We start from the raw sequence: 16,575 nt of genomic DNA, 5'->3' as shown, positions 1-16,575 counted from the left end.
AGGCACCAGGCATCTATAGTTTTAATATTAATTAGTAGATTAATGCCTCTAGGTAGGTCACCCAGTTAACAAGATGCTTGTACACAGACCTACTGGTCATCCTGGATTTCCCTTTTGAAATAAGCTACTAAAATCAACACTAATTAACTACTTTGAATCCTGTTTGTGGGATCAAGCCATCACCCAAAATGAGCGAACATGTTACTCCCCTTCTACACACTGTACTACCGGATAAGACTGGTAACTGGGCAGCTTACTACCCAGCTGACATAGCATGTGAGCAAGTAGGGTACCAGACTTCTACATCAGGCAAACATACACACAGAGGGCCAAAAAGAAAAACTTGCCGACAAAGTGGACCCCCCATACAGTATAATGTGCCCCCCCCCCATACAGAATAATGTGGCCCCCCCCCATACAGAATAATGTGCCCCCCCCCATACAGAATAATGTGGCCCCCGCCATAGTCCTCCCCATACAGAATAATGTGGCCCCCGCCATAGTCCTCCCCATACAGAATAATGTGGCCCCCCCCCATAGTCCTCCATACATAATAGGCCCCCCAAAGTCCTCCACAGAGAATAATGGCACCCCATAAGGATGGCGGCTCTGGTGCCGGGGGCCAAATATAACCACCCTGCGGCCCATGGATCAGAGTTTGACACATATGTTCTACATGTAGGCTATGTTTTCACATACTGGCGCTACATCTAAGGTTTTTTCATGCAAATTTCCTACTTAATTTGATTATAAAATTCTAAATCATAGGGTAGTGTTGCACTTTGGAAAAATGCCCCCCCCCAAAATACTACTAAAACTTATTAAATTACAGGTAGAAATAGGACATCAAGGAGAACCTCCAATGACAAGCAGCAAAAGTGATCCTTATGTTTCCCTTGGGAAAAAGCAGATTGTCCCTCCTGGTTAGTCTCCAGAATCCAACAAATTGAAACAGCCTATGTGCCCACGATGCAGAAATGCTCCGGATTTTTCCTGAGCGTTTCTGCATCTCCCTGGCAGAAAAAACGCATGCGGATTGTACATGAGTTTTCCTGCCAGGGACATGCGGATGTGAAGCGTTCTTCACATGCATTTCTGCATGCGGGTTGACAAGCGCTTTCCAATCGATTTTAGCATCACTAGGAAAGTGCTCGACAACTTGGTCACACTATATAAATCCATGCAAACGGCATGGATTTATATAGTGTGACCGTAAAAGAATGGTAAAAAATAAAAAATATTATACTTACCTTCTGATGGCCCCCGATGTCCTTATCCGATGCATCTTGGCTTGCTGGCAGCTAGCAGTGGACTAAAAGGACCTGCCATGACGTCAGCGGTCGCGTGACCCGTCACATGACTAAATGACGTCATGGCAGGTCCTTTTTAGACCATCGCGAGCTGAAGGCAAGCCGAGATGCATCGCTAAGGACACCGGGGGTCATCAGAAGGTAAGTATAATGTATATTTTTTTTTAGGTACTATGGTACCCGGGTCCGGAGGAGAGTCTCCTCTTCTCCAAACCCGGTAACATTCGCACATTGAAAGGCATGGTATCCGCATCTGCAGATGCAGTGATGCGGATGTCATGCGGTCCAATGCAAGTCAATGGCGGCGACAACGCTGCAATTCCGCAAAATAATAGGTAGTGCTGCAGACTTTTCCGCAATGATAATCCGCAGCGGAAATTTCGGCAGCATGTGCACAGCACATGCGGATTATCATAGGGGAACATTGTAGACCTTCTACCAAGCATTGAAGTGTTTCTGCAGAGGAATTGCCGCTGCGGAAATGCTTAAAAAACGCATAGTAGGCACACAGCCTAAAGGAGCCTGATTTTGGAGAAAGCTCCTTTTTGCAAACTCCCATGCAATACAGCAATGAAAAGTGCAGTGTTTCGGCTTGTCACAAGCCTTTATCAAGCATGCTAAAGAGACTGTCATCCTGTTTTTGTATATTAATACTGCTACTACAGTGGGTGCATGTGAGGAGAGCATAGCAAGCTTACCACTGAATCATGACCCACCAGAAAATCACTAACTTCCTAGTGACAGAAACACTTCAGTTTTTGCATAACGCATAAACAAACAGAAGAGTTACCTCGAGTTAAACATTATCTGGCTACTTTCTGCTTATACAGTACTGGTCAAAAGTTTAGAAACACTTGTTCATGCAATGGTTTTCCTTGTTCTTATTGGAATGGGCACATTGTAGATTCAGACTGATGGCAGCAAATTCTTGTTTCTATAAGTGTTATTTCAAGAAGTGATGAAACACTTGTGAAATAAACCAGAATATATGTTTAACCTTCAATTCCTCGAAGTACACCCCCCCCCATCCCATTTAGTCTGACGACAGCTTTACTGGGAGTCGGTATTCTCTGAACTATCTTCATCAGGTAGTCACTTGGAATGGTTTCCAATGAACAGGTATGTCTCATCAAGAGTTAATGTGTGGAATCCTTAGTCTTCATAAAGTGTTTTAAACATGGTGTGTTTTGGAGAAGCAGTGTTGGTACACAGCTCCATACAGTATTGAGCCCTATTCCACAACCGTTCTAAGCCAGAATATGGAAAGAACCACTCAACTAAGTAAAAAGAAACAGTATGTCATTACATTAAGACATGAAAATGCTTCAATCAGGAAAAATTGTTAGAACCTTGGAGATATCCTCAAGTGAAGTCATGAAAACCATCAATCTCCATGTTGAAATTGGCTCTCAGTAGTACCGCCCCAGGAAAGGAGGACCAAGAATGCCCTTTACTGAAGAGGATAAGTTCCTTAGTTACCCACCTTTAGAAATCACAAATTGATAAGACACTTCAGATAACAGCCCTCCCTTAAAAATTATATACACAGACATAGCTCAACATTGACTGCCCAGAGGAGACTGGAAAGTAGGACTTTATGGTTGAATTGCTGCAAAGAAGCCACTACTTAGGACTGCAAACAGGAGACCTACTTGGACTAAATAACACAAGGACTTGGCATTAAAACATAGGAAATCTGTATTGTAGCCTGAGGAGTCAAAATTAAGGATTTTTAGTATCAACCACCAGAAAAGGTGAGCGAATGGTTTCTACATGTGTGGTACCCACCATGAAGCATGTAGAGGGAAATGTGATGGTGTGGGGGTACTCTGCTGGGGTCAGTGATTTATTCCAAATTACAGGAACACTTGCCCATCAGGGCTACCACATCATTCTGCAACGACATGTCATCCCATCTGGTTTGCACTTAGTGGAACCATCATTTGTGTTATAAAAGGACAAGGACCCAAAACACATCTCCAGCCTATGTAAGGGCTATGTGACGAAGAAGAAGATGGAAGGAGTGAGACAACAGATGACATGGCCTCCATAATCACCTGACCTCAACCCATCTGAGATGGTTTGGGATACAGATGACATGGCCTCCATAATCACCTGACCTCAACCCATCTGAAATGGTTTGGGATGAGTTGGAAGCAGAGTGAAGGCTGGGCAGCCGCCAAGTGCTCAGCATCTCTGGGAACTTTTTCTAGACTGTTGGAAAACCATTCCAGGTTAATACCCGATGATCTTGCTTGAGAGAATTGCAAGGGTAAGGGTTTGTAAAGCGGTCATCAGAGTAAAAGGGGGGTATTTTGAGGAATATAAGATTTAACACCTTGTTTCCGTAAGTACTCCTACATTGTTTTGCTGCCTTTAGGCTGAATCTACAATGCACACATTCCAATAGCAAGGAAAACCATTCCATGAACAGTCCAAACCTTTGATTCGTACAATACCAACGTGACAAACATCTAGTATTATCAATACAAAGTAACCACTTACCTTTGGCATCATGTCTTCCATGAACTTCTGCCCTCCAAATCCGGGTTCTACTGTCATAACCAGAGCCATATCAATTTGATTTGCCCATGGTGCAAGATATTCCACTGTAGTATTTGGTTTAATACCGAGGCCTACCTACAGCAAAAAGGAGTGAGAGGTTAGGATCAAGGCTGCCCTTTTTATATTCACACTGTCCCCAAAAATCACTGCACCCTACCTCTAAGCCAAAAACCTGTTCTAGATGGGTTAGCCTCCAAGTTTACTTATATGGCATTACCATACAATAAATAACGGAGGGAGGTTTATCACAGTATTCCCTCCGATACATTTACTACTTTGCAATATCTCTGTGCTGGGTAAACGGTGGGCGAGGACCGGCTTCCACTACAAGAGGAACACCAAGTACAGAGAGTATACACAATCCCACCAGAACCAGCACCTCTGGCTTCTCTCACCTTCATGCCACTTTCTCTGATCTCTTTAATCAGGGCTCCAGGGTTTTCTGTAGCTTCTATATGAAATGTGTACTGGTTGGCACCAGCAGCAGCCATGGGTTTAACCCACTGTTCTGGCTTAGCGACCATCATGTGCATATCTGTAATGGGGTGAAAAAGAAAAAAAAAAGACAAGATGTACAGAAGAAACTAAGGGGGGAGTTCAAAGACATTCTCCATTCATTTACTGGAGGCATTTCTGCTAGAATTTAGGCCACTTTTTTGGTGTAAATTGTAATAAAACTGGTGGGCAGCACTAGGTCAAGCCCCTTCCACTAAGCTTCACTCACTTTTCAGAAAGTGGTCTGAGTGGCCAAATTTAAGTACTTTTCTACACCAGCATTCTGGTGGAAAGGGATTGATAAAATCAGTCCATCTACCATGTTTCCCCAAAAAGAAGACCTACTGCCAAAATAAGCCCTAGCATGATTTTACAAATATGCTTGAAATACAAGCCCTACTCTAAAAATAAGCCATAGTTACAGTCAGGGCAAGTCAAACTGGGCAATCGCCAAGGGTCCCCACTCTCTTAGCATTTCTATTCCGAGGTTAAGACTGCTTGACGACCTTAGGTGACATCACGGTTATGCGACCATGTCCCTAAAGGTCTCTTAATTGCAGCAGTCTAGAGCTGAAGAAGAGACAGGTTGGTGTGTAGAGCTGGTGAAATAAGTATTGAACATGTCACCAATTTTCTAAGTAAATAAATTTCTAAAGGTGCTATTGACATGAAATTCTCACCAGATGTCTGTAACAACCCATCCAATCCATACAGGCAAATAACTTATTTTATGGACATCTATGGTTTGGTTTATGTGTAATAATGAGAAATGAAACAGGGAAAAAGTATTGAACACACTTACTGAAATTGATTTAAGACGTCGTACAAAAGCCTTTGTTGATGATTTCAAGACACCTCCTGTATGGAGAAACTAGTTGCATGCATTGCTCCATTGTGATTTTGGCCCAGGTCAGGTGATTGGCTGGGACATTCTAGCAGCTTTATTTTCTCTGAAAGCAATTGAGAGTTTTCTTTGCTGTGTGTTTGGGATCACTGTCTTGCTGAAATGTCCACCCTCGTTTCATCTTCATCATCCTGGTAGATGACAACCGATTTTTATCAAGAATGTTTCTACATTTGTCCAGTTATCCTTCCTTCAGTTATATTAAGATTGCCAGTGCTTTATGCTGATAAACAGCCCCACACCATGATATTCCCACCTCCAAAATTCACTGTTGGTATGGTGTTTTTTGTTGTGATATGCAGTGCCCTTTGGCCGCCAAACATGGGGTGTATTATGGCATCCAAAGAGTTAAATTTTGGTCTCATCTGGTCAGACTATATCCTTCCAGTGTTTCACCAGCTTATCTAAATGTTGTTGAGCAAACTGTAAATGCACTTGAACATGCTTTTTGTTCAGAAATGGAGACTTGCATGGTGAGTGTGCATACAGGCCATGGAAGTTGCGTGCATTACTTCTAGTTCTCTTTGAAACAATTGTACTTGTTTTCAGGTTTTTCTGTAGCTCTCCACGAATAGTCCTTGGCTCTTGGACAACTCTTGTGAATTCTTTTCACTCCTCTATGTGAAATTTTGCTGGGAGCATCTGGTAGAATACAATTTATGGTGAACTGAGGTTCTTTCCACTTCTGGATTATGGCCCCAGCAGTAGTTTAGAAATTCTTCTGTCAATGCCATCAGTAGGTTTTGTAACAATGAGGTTGTGAAGGTCTTGAGACAGCTCACTGGTTTTACCCATCACATGAGGTTTCTGGTGTGGCACCTTGGTAATGAGACACCTTTACATGTACATTTCTGCCAGAGATGCATAGCACTTGTAAGATTCCTAATTTATTAAGTGGTGTGCGCCTTTTAATAAATTAGGAGCATCTTACTCCAGTGGCCCCGCTCATTAGGACTGACCTGCACAATCCAAGTCTTAATGAATCAGGGTCATTGTTCTCGTTAGCACATCGCCCGGTGTAAACAGGAGAAGTGCTGCCGATAACATATGTATGGGGACAGGATGATCTATTAGTGATCGTTCTAACCCCATCGTTCTTCGTCAGCATATGTAAAGAGTAGATTGTTGTACATAGAAAAAGGAAATTGGAGCTCAAGAAATTTATGATGGAATTCAGGGATTGGAGAGTTATGATGATGTTTCAAAATTTTATGACGATTATACTTGAATAAATGTTGATTTTTTTGTTACAGAATAAATGTGGGTTGCTGTTCATGGAAAAAAAAAACCTAACCCATCTTTAGGAGCAAAAAATTTAAGACCTGGTCTTATTTTCAGAGAAACACGGTAGGTTCTCAAATGCATGAAATGGCCGTTCCCTCCTGCCAGAATATGACACCCAACTAAGAGAAACAACAGTCCATCCATCAAAAGTGTAAGACATGAAGGTCAGTCAATACGGAAAATTGCTAAAACCTTGAAGGTATCCTCAAGTACAGTCATGAAAACCATCAATCTCTGTGTTGAAACTGGTTCCCATGAGTAAGAAAGAAAGAAGACCAAGAATGCCTTCGGCTGCAGAGGATAAGTTCCTCAGTTAGCCTCCCTTAGAAGCCACAAATAATCTCAGATAACAGCCCACATAAATGATGCACAGACATCAAGTAGAAGACACATCTCAACATCCACTATCCAGAGGAGACTGCACCAAGCAGGCCTTTATGGTCAAATTGCTACCTAGAAGCCACTACTGAGGACCACAACCAAGAAGAAATTTGTTTGGGCAAAACACCACAAGGACTGGACATTATGATGCAGATATCTTGGCGAGCAAAGAATATTAAAAAAAGTTATAAACATGAGGATTCCGTTTCATAAAACTGGAATACTCTTGTTGACCCATGCTCACCCACAGCGTTTTTGCAGTTTTTCTTCCATGTGGGGGAGGGGGGGGGGGGGTATTTAAAAAAAAATTCTAAATAAAAGACATTTGTTTTTACTGTTGAGTCTGTGGAGCTGGATCATCGTCTTTCCTATTACCGATCTACTGAGCGCAAGCGGCTGATCACGGATCCTGGAGACACCCAGCTGGTTCATGGAGGCTGTTTTTTTTCTTTTCCCTTTCCATTTTATAATCATAATACCAGCAGTATATGGGTAAGTTAGATATGTGAAATTGAGCCATAATATAGATAATTTTATACAAAAAAAATACGAAAAAATTCTGTTACATATTAGTTTTGGGATTGTGGCGCCATCTTGTGGTTTCTCACTTTTTAACACGTTTTTACAGTTTAAAATGTTTTTTGTTTTGTATTGTTATAATTAATCACATTTGATAGGTTTTCTGATATATATACAGCTCTGGTGTACATTTTTTCTGTATGACTGTGTGCTGCTAACTGAACCTGTTACTCTGTCCTTGTAGAGAATATAGCCTGGCACACATTTCTATTTTTGTGTATTTGTGCTGTGACTGTGGACACATTTGCTACTCACTAAATATTGCAGGAGATTAATAAATCGGACAAAATGTTATATCATCAGTAACAGTAATGATCCCAAGCATTACCAAAAAACGGGTCACTTCCCAGTTGCTTTCGGAGGCATTCCACCACAGGGTGTCCAAATGTGATGTTAGGAACAAAATGCCTGGAATGAGAGAAAGAACAAGCAAATCAGACACTGAAGACATGATGCCAATAGGGAAACTAGGAGCAACGGCACAGACTGGGGGCAAACGTATCCTATCACTTATATAGCGCCATTAATTCCACAGCAGAGACATCATCATCGCTGTCCCCATTATTACGTCTGGAGTGTGGGAGGAAACCCACACAATCATGAGGAGAACATAAAAACTCCTTGCTGATGTTGTCCTTGGTGGGATTTCAACCCAGGACCCCAGAGCTGCAAAGCAACAGTGCTGACCACTGAGCCGCCAAAATGAGCTGGTTTCTTCTTTGTGGCCACGATAGTCATCAGTACGGAAAAATCTGCAAATTCTAATGTTCTCAGAATTATAGGAATAATCTGTATTAACCATCTACAATACAAAGTAACCAGTCAGAGCCCAGACTACTGCTGCTCTACAGCCAAACGCCCGCAGGAAATAAGCCGCTGTACAGACCTGCTCCAAGCGGGCGCGCAGGACACGGCTTTCAATGATGACAATGCCTCCGTTCTTCTATGATAAATGCACAGCTCTGTATAAACTGCATCAATACAGGACGCAAGTAATGTACTGCATGACAGCAGCACAAAGTCACAGCCAATAGTCACAGCGCTAACTAGTGTACGCCTATAGAGCTGCAGCACTCATTCCACATAGTCATCGAATCACATGAGAGCGGGTGATAACTAGAGATGAGCGGTGTTCGACTAGAACTGTTCGCCAATCTCAAATTCGAGCTGTTTTGGGCGGTGTTCGAGTTGTTCGACGAACCCGAACGATTTGCAAAAAATTCGGCTGTTCGAGGTTATGTTCGATAACTGTTCGTGCACCAAAAGCGTGTCCTGCATGTCTGGCGCTATTTAGAGCACCAATCATGCAGGGATTGTCTGCCACTCACTGTAATGCCACAGCCATGGTGGTTGTGGCATTACAGTGATTGCCCAAATCGATGGGAACAGTGTCAACAGTGAAACATGAAAAGCCGGCAATTCAGCAGCGGCATACAACGGTACCCGACAATTTAGAACCAAAAGAATAGAGCTTCACACATAGATTAGATAGATATAAACATGTCAGCCACATATATACGAAGTACAGTGAAAGTGCTGCTTACTGTACTTGTCATTTAGCGTAAAGGATTTATCAAAAAAAATAATAGTGTTTTCATGCACCGTCTCTTTAAAAAAGCCGGCCGGCAATTCAGCAGCGGTACCCGACAATTTAGAATAGAAAGAATAGAGAATCACACATAGATTAGATAGATAGAAACATGTCAGTCACATATATACGAAGTACAGTGACAGTGCTGCTTACTGTACTTGTCATTTAGCGTAAAGGATTTATCAAAAAAAATAATAGTGTTTTCATGCACCGTCTCTTTAAAAAAGCCGGCCGGCAATTCAGCAGCGGTACCCGACAATTTATAACAGACAGAATAGAGCTTCACACATAGATTAGATAGATAGAAACATGTCAGTCACATATATATGAAGTACAGTGATAGTGTTGGTTACTGTACTTGTCATTTAGTATTAAAATAAAGGAATTATTATTAAAAAAATTGGCGTGGGGCTCCCCTTAATTTTAGGCTCTAGCGGAGGTTAAGCAGACGGCTGGGGCAGATGTTTGAAGCCTGGGAAGGGGGTAATACCCACGGAGCTTCCCAGGCTACTAATATCAGCCCCAGCTGAATACATAGCCTTTACTAGCTATTAAAATGGGGGACCCCCCAAAAAAAATGACGTGGGGTCCCCCCTAATTTAATAGCTAGCAAAGGCTAGGCAGACAGCTGGGGGCTGATATTAATAGCCCAGGAAGGGAGCCATGAATATTGGCCCCCTCCCAGGCTAGAAACACCAGCCGTCAGCCGCCCCAGAAATGGCGCATTCATAGGATGCGCCAATTCTGGCACTTAGCCTCGCTCTTCCACGCTGCCCTGGTGCGGTGGCAGGGGGTAATAGGGTTGGGGTTGATGTCAGCTTATAATGCCAGCTGACATCAAGCCCAGGTTAGTAATGGAGAGGCATCTATAAGACACCCCCATTACTAACCCCATAGTCAAAGTTAAAAAAAACACAAACACCCAGAATAAAGTCCTTTAATTGAAATAAAGACACAATCCTTTATTGTTCTAAATTAAACCATACTTACCGTCACGCCCATTCCAGCTGAAGCCAACGATCTCCTGCAATAAAAGAAAAATAATAAAGCAACCTCATCCTTACCTTTCCATGGTTCCCACGACAGCTTCAGCTCTGCTACATCGAGATGACAGGCTGGACCGCAGCAGAACGCTGCCATCCAGCCTGTCATCCCGCAGACACTGAGAAGCGCAGGCTTGCTTGCGCTGCTCAGCGTCTCTCTGTGACGACATCCAGATGAGCCGAGTTCATGTCCAATGAACTCGGCTCACCTCATGCACGTCACTGACAGCGTGGGAAAATTCTCACGCTGAAGCGGTGAGTGCAGGAGAATTCTCCCACGCTGTCAGTGACGTGCATAAGGTGAGCTCATGTCCAATGAACTCAGCTCACCTCCTGCACGTCACTGACAGCGTGGGAGAATTCTCCTGCACTCAGCGCTTTAGCGTGAGAATTCTCCCACGCTGAAGCGCTGAGTGCAGGAGAATTTTCCCACGCTGTCAGTGACGTGCATGAGGTGAGCCGAGTTCATTGGACAATAACTCGGCTCATCTGGATGCCCTCACAGAGAGACACTGTGGAGCGCAAGCAAGCCTGCGCTTCTCAGTGTCTGCGGGATGACAGGCTGGATGGCAGCGTTCTGCTGCGGTCCAGCCTGTCATCTCGATGTAGCAGAGCTGAAGCTGTCATGGGAACCATGGAAAGGTAAGGATGATGTTGCTTTATTATTTTTCTTTTATTTCAGGAGATCGTTGGCTTCAGCTGGAATGGGCGTGATGGTAAGTATGGTTTAATTTAGAACAATAAAAAATTGTGTGTTTATTTCAATTAAAGGACTTTTTTCTGGGTGTTGTGTTTTTTTTAAATACTTTACTAGAAATTCATGGTGGTCATGTCTAATATTGGCGTGACCCCATGAATTTCGGGCTTAGGGCCAGCTGATAATGCCAAGCTGGCCCTAACCCCTTTATTACCCAGTGAGCCACCGCATCAGGGCCCTGGATGAGTTGGGTACAGCGCCAGAAGATGGCGCTTCTATGAACGCGCCATTTTCCGGGGTGGCTGCGGACTGCAATTTGCAGCGGGGGTGGCCCAGAAAGCTTGGGCCTCCCTGCGATGCAGATTCCAGCCCCCAGCTGCCTAGTTGTACCTGGCTGGACACAAAAACAGGGCGAAGCCCCACGTCAATTTTCTTTAAATTATTTCATGAAATAATTAAGAAAAAAAGGGCTTCCCTATATTGTTGTGTCCGGCCAGGTACAAATAGGCAGCTGGTGGTTGGGGGCAGCCCGTTCCTGCCTGCTGTACCTGGCTGGACAGAAATATAGTGCGAAGCCCCACGTCAATTTTTTTTAAATTATTTCATGAATTTCCTGAAATAATTTAAAAAAATTGAAGTGGGGCTTCGCACTATATTAGTGTCCAGCCAGGTACAGCAGGCAGGAACGGGCTGCCCCCAACCACCAGCTGCCTATTTGTACCTGGCCGGACACAACAATATAGGGAAGCCCTTTTTTTCTTAATTATTTCATGAATTTCATGAAATAATTAAAAAAAAAGTACGTGGGGCTTCGCCCTATTTTTGTGTCCAGCCAGGTACAACTAGGCAGCTGGGGGCTGGAATCTGCATCGCAGGGAGGCCCAAGCTTTCTGGGCCACCCCCCCGCTACAAATTGCAGTCCGCAGCCACCCCGGAAAATGGCGCGTTCATAGAAGCGCCATCTTCTGGCGCTGTACCCAACTCATCCAGGGCCCTGGTGCGGTGGCTCACTGGGTAATAAAGGGGTTAGGGCCAGCTTGGTATTATCAGCTGGCCCCAAGCCCAAAATTCATGGGGTCACGCCAGTATTAGACATGACCGCCATGAATTTCTAGTAAAGTATTTTAAAAAAACACAACACCCAGAATAAAGTCCTTTAATTGAAATAAAGACAATTCTTTATTGTTCTAAATTAAACCATACTTACCATCACACCCATTCCAGCTGAAGCCAACGATCTCCTGCAATAAAAGAAAAATAATAAACCAACCTCATCCTTACCTTTCCATGGTTCCCACGACAGCTTCAGCTCTGCTACATCGAGATGACAGGCTGGACCGCAGCAGAACGCTGCCATCCAGTCTGTCATCCCGCAGACACTGAGAAGCGCAGGCATGCTTGCGCTCCTCACTGTCTCGCTGTGACGGCATCCAGATGAGCCGAGGTCATGTCCAATGAACTCGGCTCACCTCATGCACGTCACTGACAGCGTGGGAAAATTCTCACGCTGAAGTGCTGAGTGCAGGAGAATTCTCCCACGCTGTCAGTGATGTGCATGAGGTGAGCTCATGTCCAATGAACTCAGCTCACCTCCTGCACGTCACTGACAGCGTGGGAAAATTCTCCTGCACTCAGCGCTTCAGCGTGAGAATTTTCCCACGCTGTCAGTGACGTGCATGAGGTGAGCTGAGTTCATTGGACATGAACTCGGCTCATCTGGATGTCGTCACAGAGAGACGCTGAGCAGCGCAAGCAAGCCTGCGCTTCTCAGTGTCTGCGGGATGAGAGGCTGGATGGCAGCGTTCTGCTGCGGTCCAGCCTGTCATCTCGATGTAGCAGAGCTGAAGCTGTCGTGGGAACCATGGAAAGGTAAGGATGAGGTTGCTTTATTATTTTTCTTTTATTGCAGGAGATCGTTGGCTTCAGCTGGAATGGGCGTGATGGTAAGTATGGTTTAATTTAGAACAATAAAGGATTGTGTCTTTATTTCAATTAAAGGACTTTATTCTGGGTGTTTGTGTTTTTTTTAACTTTGACTATGGGGTTAGTAATGGGGGTGTCTTATAGACGCCTCTCCATTACTAACCTGGGCTTGATGTCAGCTGGCATTATAAGCTGACATCAACCCCAACCCTATTACCCCCTGCCACCGCACCAGGGCAGCGTGGAAGAGCGAGGCTAAGTGCCAGAATTGGCGCATCCTATGAATGCGCCATTTCTGGGGCGGCTGACGGCTGGTGTTTCTAGCCTGGGAGGGGGCCAATATTCATGGCTCCCTTCCTGGGCTATTAATATCAGCCCCCAGCTGTCTGCCTAGCCTTTGCTAGCTATTAAATTAGGGGGGACCCCACGTCATTTTTTTTGGGGGGGTCCCCCATTTTAATAGCTAGTAAAGGCTATGTATTCAGCTGGAGGCTGATATTAGTAGCCTGGGAAGCTCCGTGGGTATTACCCCCTTCCCAGGCTTCAAACATCTGCCCCAGCCGTCTGCTTAACCTCCGCTAGAGCCTAAAATTAAGGGGAACCCCACGCCAATTTTTTTAATAATAAATCCTTTATTTTAATACTAAATGACAAGTACAGTAACCAACACTATCACTGTACTTCATATATATGTGACTGACATGTTTCTATCTATCTAATCTATGTGTGATGCTCTATCTTTCTGTTCTAAATTGTCGGGTACAGATGCTGAATTGCCGGCCGGCTTTTTTAAAGAGACAGTGCATGAAAACACTATTATTTTTTTAAATAAATCCTTTACACTAAATGACAAGTACAGTAAGCAACACTATCACTGTACTTCATATATATGTGACTGACATGTTTCTATCTATCTAATCTATGTGTGATGCTCTATTCCTTCTTGTCTAAATTGTCGGGTACCGGTGTATGTCGCTGCTGAATTTGCCGGCCGGCTTTTTTAAAGAGAGTGTCTTCTGAGCAGTTTGTCAGCTTTTGGACACCTTTGCAGGTGTTTTCTATGTGTTTCTATGTGTTTTTGTTTGCCTGCCATTGGTTTTAACGGTGTTCGACGAACAGTTCCTCGAACATCCCGGTGTTCGACGAACCGAACCGAACCCGAACACTACGGGGGTGGCTCAACACTAGTGATAACGCCATCTATAAAAGATTTTGGAGGAAAACATTGAATTTAGCCCCCCACCCCCCCATTTTCTAATGTCCTATATACCAGCAGACCTCATGTTCCTTTGGGACTTTGCACATGAGAAACTACAGAATTAGGTCCAAGGCCAGAGATTGCGCGGGGGGGTGATGGTGCAGCACTAGCAGGGTAGTTTTGGTAGATGTGGAGCAGTCAGTATTCTGTAGATGAATTGCGGTGATATTTATTAGCAATCCAATATGCCTGGTAACTGTACATACGTTTCGGTCAGTAATTTGGACCTTCTTCAGATACTGAGAATACATGTAGCAATGACGTGCACTGTAGAGAAGTGCTAGTGATGAAGCCCGGTCCTGGGAGACCGACTGCAGCGCACACAGGTGATAGATGTACAGACACATGGGGAGGAAAATGCCCAAGAAATTGTGCCCTGGAGCTCGTGTATGAAAATTCTCACCCCTTATACACAGGGGCAGTAATATAGTGTGAGGGGGGCACAGGGGTGCAGTGTGATGGAGAGCGGGTAGTAAGAGGGGCACCACAGGGGCACTAATGTAGTGCAAGCGCGTGGGGGGGGGGGGCGCGTGCCATAGGGGCACTAATGTAGGGCGAGCAGGGGGGGGGGGGCGCCACACAGGAGCACTAATGTAGGGCGAGCGCGGGGGGGGGGGAACCGCACCACACAGTGGCACTAATGTAGTGCGAGCAGGGGGCGGGGGAGCGCGCCACACAGGGGCACTAACTCGGCGCGAGCAGGGGGTGGGGCGGGGGAGCGCGCCACACAGGGGCACTAATGCGGCGCGAGCAGGGGGTGGGGCGGGGGAGCGCGCCACACAGGGGCACTAATGCGGCGCGAGCAGGGGGTGGGGCGGGGGAGCGCGCCACACAGGGGCACTAATGTAGCGCAAGCATGGGGTGGGGCGCCACACAGGGGTACTAATGTAGGGTGAGCAGGAGGGGGCGCCACAGGGGCACTAATGTAGGGCGAGCAAGGGGGGGGGGGGGGCACCACACAGGGGCACTAATGTAGAGTGAGCAGGAGGGGGCGCCACAGGGGCAGTAATGTCCTAGATGCAAAATTCCTGGGGGTGTCTAAGGACAAAAGTAATATTTTAGTGCCCCTAAGAAGTGATGTCACAAGCGCTGCAGATCCCGGCTAGCCCAGACCTCAGGCTCGGTGCCACCTATTTCCGGGCCTTAAAAAGTGTATGACTATCAGCATTACACCACACAGTCTGACACCGTGGCACATCAGCGTCCCCATACAGGAGGCGCAATGACTTCACGGCACGGGGCCGTCTGTCCATTAGTACAGGCGAGTGTAGACTTTGTGAACAGCACTTACGGAGCATCGTTACTTACTGTTATCCTTTACTTTCTAAGGGGGCACCAATATATTCAAGGAGGGTTCAGTGGAAAAGGGGGGGCGGGGATTATGTATGTGTAAGGGGGGGGGGGGCACAGTACGTGTCCGGGGCTGTTCTTCCATTGCACAATGGCCTCTCTCTATTTCCAAATAGAAAGAAGCCCAATACACGTAAGGAGTAAATGCGCCCCTGGTAGAGGGCGAGGGGGGCACACACTGCTCCTGGAGACCACCAGATGGAGGCAGCCACTCTATAAGGCAATGCGACCCCATAACCCCACGCTCTGCCATGTGGCTGGCAAAGGCCAGGTGAGATCTCCAGAGTGGTGTGACCAGAGGGGCTACATCCAGCAGGTGGCACTGCAGAGCACCAGGTTATTTTAGGACAACCACATGCTGAACAAGAAAACGGAGCCACAAATGTGCAGAAATTGCAATCAGACCTGGTGAGGTCACCCCCGGGAGCTGGAGATCGGGGGCTCCGCACCTCCAATATCTATGCACAATGCCTGCATCGTACATGAAGTCTCCGACCACAGATCTCGTCGGTTGTGCTTACTGCGATCGATCATTATGACAGTAGAAATGACAGCTGCAGCATTTCCGCCCCATCTCGGCACTGGCCCTGAGCCGCTTACCCGTCCATGACATCCAGGTGCAGGTAGTCGGCCCCGCATTGCAGCATGCGCTCACACTCCGCGGCCAGGCGGGACAGGTCGCTGTTCAGAATGGACGGACCGATCTTACATCCAGACGACATGATGAGAATGTGGCTAGTACTACCGCAAGGACGGCCCCACGTGCCCCCGCTGCCGCAAGAGATTGTGGGAGCTGTGGTTCTAGAGCCCTCGTCTTGTGTATGGAGCGTGAGGCTGAGAACTACATTTCCCATGATGCCACATTCGGTTCTACGTCACTAATAGGGATTGCAGCGCACATGAAGAGAAGTACATTCATAAAGCGGAATGAATGGGGGATGTGATCTCCGCAGGAGTCAGGACCTGATCCTCGTGTGTTTGCTGCTCCCAGGTTTCACACTGGAATTAGGAAGGAATATCAAATGTTCACAGCTGATCCTAGTCCTCCAATGTGTTCATATAGCAGAACCCCTGGGGTTGAGGTCAGACTATACATATGGCCATATTATAGCCATACATTAGGGTCAAGATCTAGCCTTTATTTTTTTATGCATTAAAAAAATATATAATTTGCATTTTCACATCGGCTTCGCTG

At 45.6% G+C, this 16,575-nt stretch overlaps 1 protein-coding gene across 1 annotated transcript in view; it reads right to left on the bottom strand.

Moving 5' to 3' along the window:
* RPE (ribulose-5-phosphate-3-epimerase) overlaps positions 1-16,187 on the bottom strand; it is a 39,399-nt gene extending 23,212 nt beyond the window's left edge. Inside the window, exons 1-4 of the mRNA XM_073646601.1 lie at positions 15,981-16,187; positions 7,847-7,926; positions 4,271-4,410; positions 3,816-3,950 (exon numbers count right to left, since the gene is read on the bottom strand). Coding sequence (XP_073502702.1) covers positions 3,816-3,950; positions 4,271-4,410; positions 7,847-7,926; positions 15,981-16,102 — 477 coding nt within the window. The 5' untranslated portion in view covers positions 16,103-16,187. The remainder of the gene's footprint in view (positions 1-3,815; positions 3,951-4,270; positions 4,411-7,846; positions 7,927-15,980) is intronic.
* Positions 16,188-16,575: the final 388 nt, after the last annotated feature.

The sequence above is a fragment of the Phyllobates terribilis genome, unplaced genomic scaffold, assembly GCF_046119375.1.
Source record: "Phyllobates terribilis strain yellow unplaced genomic scaffold, ASM4611937v1 Scaffold_9__5_contigs__length_417890890, whole genome shotgun sequence".
NCBI classification, from domain to species: Eukaryota; Metazoa; Chordata; class Amphibia; order Anura; family Dendrobatidae; genus Phyllobates; species Phyllobates terribilis.
The sequence above is the reverse complement of the archived record's forward strand: the minus strand, read 5'-3'. Positions and strand labels throughout refer to the sequence as shown.